General features: G+C 37.4%; 1 protein-coding gene across 1 annotated transcript; it reads right to left on the bottom strand.

The window, feature by feature from the left end:
* Positions 1-380: 380 nt before the first annotated feature.
* Positions 381-6,544, bottom strand: LOC133736833 (protein CHROMATIN REMODELING 35-like). Its single transcript, XM_062164427.1, has 7 exons — positions 6,386-6,544; positions 5,983-6,055; positions 4,548-5,116; positions 4,245-4,403; positions 3,932-4,084; positions 808-2,570; positions 381-714 (listed from the first exon to the last, which is right to left on the bottom strand). The coding sequence occupies exons 2-7, from the start codon at positions 6,029-6,031 to the stop codon at positions 711-713; spliced, it is 2,697 nt and encodes an 898-aa protein (XP_062020411.1). The 5' UTR covers positions 6,032-6,055; positions 6,386-6,544; the 3' UTR covers positions 381-710.

Raw genomic sequence — 6,544 nt, 5'->3', positions numbered from 1 at the left:
GCCAACGAGCCAAGAGATTCTCATACAACGATGAAACAGTGAACATACAGCGGACTTTAAACCCAATTTTGGAGATTTTGTAGAGCTCTCTTGTCATGGTTTTTCTATAATTGCAAAAGAATGAAAGTAGCAGCATTCTTCTTGCTACAACCATCCTCTTAATACTGGATATTTCATACATTTTCTCCTGCCCAGTACATCTGGTTTAGATGAATTTCTAGTATCTGGAAAACAAACATCATCCTCTGCCCGCTATACGAATCATTTAAACTACACACTTCACGGTAGAATCTAACCCGAAATTTAATGGGATGCATAAACCAGCTCAGAAAAAAAAAAAAAGAGTTCCTGCAGGGTAAACAACATCATCATACGAAAAACGCACCCTCAAAATAGCCTTTTCAAATTTTCCATTCTTAAAACTTTTTACATGTCAAAACATCATAAAAGAGCATAGTTCTGAAGGGTAAACAACATCATCATACAAAGAAGCACCCTCCACATAGCCTTCCAAAAATTTCCACTCTTAGAACTTTTTACATGTCAGAATTTCATCAGATACTTCTGAGACGACTCTAATTCTGAAAAGACTAAACAAAACCTGCATATACCAAGATATGTTCACCACCCATGCTGAGTAAAGTTAACGCTAAAACCTTTTGTGACTACTTCCTCTACTCTGTACCTCTGCCTTACTATGATGGAAGGACCTACCTGAAACAAAAAAGAAAATAGTTGGGTCAAAGTCAGAAAGAAATAGATGTTGGAACTCAATTAAGACAAAATTGGATGCACAAGCACACAAACCTTCTGTACAGAACCTTCACATCTTCCCCCAACACTGGACTTTCAAGAAAAAGATCACCACAATCTTTCACATCAACAGTATCCACTTCAAAATCCCGATAACCACAATATTCGTTCCATTCAAACCACATTTTGGCAATTAATTCTTTTTGGAAGCAAGTACTATGATCTTCCTCTTCAGGGGAATCAGCAGCTACCAATCTATATACAAATACTTTCTTCTTTTGACCAGGTCTAAATGCACGGCCAATTGCTTGCCGGGTCACAGAGGGATTAAGATGAACATCCAAAATTATTACTCGTGAAGCCCCTACTAAAGATATACCCTCTCCACATGCCTTGATGGAGCCAAAAAACACCTTAGCATCAGGGGAATTGTTAAATCTCTCCATGGACCACTCCCTATTCTCAGACTTTGAATCCCCTGTGATCACAAACAATTCTCTCCCGAGACTCCAACCCTTCGTTTTGACTGTTAATCTCTCTAAAAATTTCAAAGGTGGGAGGTACTGACTGAAAACCAAAAGTTTCTCACCAGACGACTCACATAACCTAAGCATATTGAAAAAGAATTTTGCCTTAATTCCTTCATTCAAGTCTATCGTCTCGATCAACTCATCCATCTTTTCATTTGAATCAGAGGGTTTCCAGTCCTTGGAGACGGAGTACAATTTTGGGTGCAGATAAACAGCACTGCCAACTGAACTTTGCTTGAACTTCCTTGCAAACTTCTTGAATTCCTTCTGGAATTTCTGCTTCTGCCAGGCGCTTAGATTGAGTACCACGGTGAAATCAACAAGTCCAGGAAGCTCATCCAGAGAATCTCCTTTGTAGTAATGAAGGACCTTGCTGGTCATCTCACGCAAGTCATGTATGACAGTCACTTTCCTTCTGAAATCTGTATCCCTCTGCAGAGTATCCTCCACTAGTTCATAGAAAACATTATCAGCACCAGCTTTGAACTGCTTCCTTGCACCTTTTATATCTACCCTACTCATTATGCGCTTGATGATGGGTCGGGAAGTTTCTGATCTTAAAAACTTAGGACGAACCAGATTCAGAATGTTGAATACTTCCTTCACGTGATTTTGATAAATAGTTCCAGAAAGTACAACTTTCCTAGGTGTCTGCAATTTTGCAATGGATTGGAATACATCAGTGTTGTCATTCCGAGGGGTGTGCCCTTCATCCATAATAAGAATTGAAGGTGCCTTTAGCAATATCTCCTGGCACGAAGTTGATATCTGGTTAGTTTCTCGATCACAAACAATAGAGGAGAACTGTTTGTACCCTAAGAACAGGATGCTCTTCTGATCTACCCACTTCTTCAAAACCTCCAGCTGCTGTGACCGATTGTCTGCTTTGGCCTCATAGAAGTCAAATAAAGGAATATCTTCTACTTGCCAATATTTAAACTCCTTTTTCCATGTATCCAATATTCCCTTAGGAAGAACAACCAGCGGTCTAGCATTTGGATACTTGGCTAGGAAACTTTGCATGAAACTAATTATCATAAATGTTTTACCAGAACCTGGAGCATGGGCCAAGATGCAACCACCAGGATTATCACCAACTAAGTTGCTAACAAGAAAATTGAAACCCTCCAGTTGATGAGGTTTCATTTGCTTCATATGTCTTGGGTGAGCAGATATTTCAGTTATTATCAAACCATCTTCAGAAAGTTTAACTCCACCCGTCTCAGTTGAATCTCTGTCTTTCCCATTACGAGAATCAGGCATGTACGTTCTTGTACTCCTTTTGACCTGAAATAGTACATGAAGATGTGACAAAATGAAACTTAATTTCCAAAAGAGGATATGTAGCCATTGGCATCAGATATCTTGTCAATTAGTTTAAGCAGATGCATCTATTGACTTTAATTACATAACATCGAGGCAAGTCTAGAGACTAGAATCCAAGGCATAAATAAAAAGTTCAACTCGATGAATTCATTTTCGATCTGCAATAAAGTATGTATTATAAGCCTGCACCGAATTTATTGCAATCTCTTACTCTCAATACCATGATTAACTTATTTTCATTCAGCAATGTGAAACATGGTCAGGTCATTTGAGCATGGAACCTTCAGAGACAGATGTTAGGTGTTTCTATTAACCATACTGTATTGGATCTCAGGAGTAGTAAGAAGCCACCCCTTGTTTCCTTGTCCAAAAACAGAATTACTTTGGTGAGTTGTCTACTGGTGACAAAATCCAGGTGGGAAACTGTTGGAGAGAAAACAGTAGAGCAGCTGTCTAAGGATACTACAGTTCACTAGTTGGTAAATGGGGATTTTCAAGTGTTGAGTAGATTAATAGGTTTTTTGCTAAGGAGTGACATTTTATGCACTCCATACAATGATCATAAAGGTTAGTTTAATACTTTAATGTAGAAAGCCTAAATCCAGACCAATTCACGTATTTTGATTACATGGACATTCGACTAGAGGAATGACTCATAAACAAAGAGTGTCAGGATGAACTGAATCTTCACATGGCCCAACATTAATTTTAGCATCACCCAGGGACAGAGACAGGATTTAAAAAAGGGGTGGGCTAGACTTTATTTATAAAATCTATTTTCTTTGATGTAAAAGATCTTGGGAACCATAAACTAAACTACAAACCCTTTTGAAATAATGCTTGAGCTATAATAAAATTATAAAATATATAACTTGGATTCATTCTGCATAGAGTATAACCTTCACTTATTAGCAAAAATTAATTTTATATTACGTAGAGGGGATTTTCTTAAGAAATTCTACATGGGGTGTAGCCCAGGTTGCCCACAAGCATCCTCCGTCCTTGGCATCACCAATTCTTAACATGATTTCTGTAAAAGCAACGAGCCTTAACTTGAGCTAGACAAAACTTAGTAACCCTAGGGGCCAATCTAATTAAACGCATATGAAAGACCTCCCACTCATTCAAGGGCTGTTAAAATTCTCTGTTTCCTTGGTGGCTTAGTCCTAGTACCAATATTCTACATCACCACTACCTGCAGGCAAATGAATATCCAAAAAGAACTAAACTGCACATACATTTATAGCTCTTTCCAGAAGCAACTTAGCAAGCTGATAATACTAACATGATAGTATTCTAGGTACTCAGGGGAGAAGCTATACCTTGTTATACTGAAACTCAAATATTGTATCAATTCCTCTGTCAATAACCCCACAGATGCGGCAAACATATCCAAGATCATCTTTTAAGACAAAAGAATGCTCACAGTCGCCTTCATTCGTTCTTTCTTCAGATAAAGGGTCTACAGTGACATCCTATCAGAACAAGATAAAAATCAATATAAAATAATGAGTACATACTCGGATTGCAGCTCTGAAAAATGATCAGACATATTTTAGCTCAAAACAACCCTAAAGTTTATACCAATCACTTGACATCAGGACACTTATTGTAAAGAAAGAATATAAACAATACCTTTGAAGATTCTAATGCCATTGACATTTCCATCCATGCATCTCCTAAACCATCATCATCTTCGGTACTTTCTTCATCTTCTACACCCACATAAACACCTGGATCTTTATTTGTTTCAGTTCCAGCAGACAGACTTGCTTCTTCTACTCGATCCCTCACCTGAACAAGGTACTCCAACCAATCATTTGACAGATAACACAAAAACAGGATGACAATGAAATGCAGAAATTACAAGCCAAATCATCATCTATCAAACATTATTGCACTACTCATTATCTCATAAGACATATGGGTCAAACATACCCCAAAGTGCTTCCTGAAAACTTGTTGAGATGGCTGTGGCATAATTACATCCTTGAAAGAATAAGATGGTTGTGTCATAAAAACCTCCTGGAAAGAGTAAGAAGGCCTCTGATCTTCATTCTGTTCCTCATCTGAATCAATGATTACAATAGGCGATGATGCTGCCGGAGCATTGTCAACACAGTCATCATCCAAATCAATGACATTATTTTGTGCCAGGGACGGAGCTTGTTGAATTGCTAATTTAGGAGCCAATTGACTATGCCTTCTTTCCTCTTTAAAGTATGCATTTGATAGTGTGGGGTATTTTGCAAGCAAAGGGTTCAGTACTTGATGTATTTGAGCAGTAAATGTCTTCATGTCCTTTGCAACACTTCCATATTTACCACTGTCATCTAATCCCTCCAGCAAGTTTTGTATAGCTAACGGATCAGTGTAATCGACAACTGCAGAAGTAGAACATGGCTTCTGTACAATTTCACTATGCATACTTGCAGACAAGACCATTCCATCACATACATTTCTATCAGAAGACAATTTCAACCTCTTATGCCCCTTGGAATACAAACCTGATTTCAGATGGTAACATGGGTTTTAACAAGATATAACAAACTTGTGGGAAATGAGAAAATCACTAAACCAACATAAAACCATGTATCTAAGATATTACAATGAGCACCAGGACAGAAAAGAGAAGAAAGTTTTGACAAAACTTCCATTTCTGCTTTGTGAATGACTGAATACCATGACTGGAAACATATGTCGTGATCTCTCAATTGGGCACATGCAATTGCATCTAAAGCATTGTAACATGGATGAATTACAATGCTTAACTTGGAAAAAAGTCTAATGAAACATTTTATATATTACTTAACTTGTATATGAAAAACTGCTCAATCATAGTATTATCAACCACAAGGGAGATAGTGCTCCAAGCAATCAGTATTACTTTTTTAAATTCTGAAAGCAGGACATTTTAACTCCAATTAATCTACGCGCTCATATTCAGTTCCAGCTGCAATGAAGCTGTCGGGAAAAAAAAAATAGAAATAAAAATAAAAAGGCAGAGTATACTTGCTTCATACACCTCCTAAGGTTCACTATTTTTGTACTAAAAAGAATAGTTTGACGTATCAGAAAATCAACTATAAAGTTTGAGAAATATTGTGTTCCTCTTATGTTTCTTCATTTACCACATCGACTATTCCCTAATCATTACCTAGTCCCCATTATCTCTGCAACACAAAATATCCCAGGATAATACTTTTTCGCTGCATTTACTTGTGATGAACAAAATTCACAAGGTTTACTAAAACCGTAACTATAAACCAAATACAAGTTCTTCTCAAAAGCCACAGCAATGCCGGTACAAAAATTTGTGCATGCAAACCCAATGCGCCTAAACAAAAATGCCATGTAATAGTGAGACGTATACCGTCGTAAGTGGCGTCTTTACCGGGCCGTATATCCACTGCCGGCTCCATACCTCACCAAATTTGCAGAAAACACTGAGCACAAGCAAAAAAACCAAAACAAAATTAAAACTCATTTATCATTACTGAAAAGAACAAAACAAAATTCACCATTTTGGTATCTAAGGGCACTAAAAACATCAACTTGATCCTTCAAATCGTCAATCACAGCAAGAAAAAAAAAATGAAAAAAAAAAAAAATTGGGGGAATCTGTCCGTCTGATGAAAGAATTCAGAAACAAAACAAACAAAAACTGCTCAATTTCATGAAGCGAAAAACAAAATAAAATAAAAATCGCCATTTTTCTGAAGAAAAAAAATAATAATACCGTGAAATTGGGGATTATTGAAGGAAGAAAGACTCACATTGTGAGGCGGAGAAGGCACTCTTTCTTTCTGGCTCTGTGAAAACCCTAACAGAGAGTGTGAGAGTGAGAGAGAGCAGAGCCAGATAGAGAGAGAGAGAGGCTTCTCTCTCTTTCTTTCGGAAATGAAATGGGAATGAGGTGGACTGTGTGTATTCCA

The sequence above is a fragment of the Rosa rugosa genome, chromosome 3, assembly GCF_958449725.1.
Source record: "Rosa rugosa chromosome 3, drRosRugo1.1, whole genome shotgun sequence".
Classification (NCBI taxonomy): Eukaryota; Viridiplantae; Streptophyta; class Magnoliopsida; order Rosales; family Rosaceae; genus Rosa; species Rosa rugosa.
The sequence above is the reverse complement of the archived record's forward strand: the minus strand, read 5'-3'. Positions and strand labels throughout refer to the sequence as shown.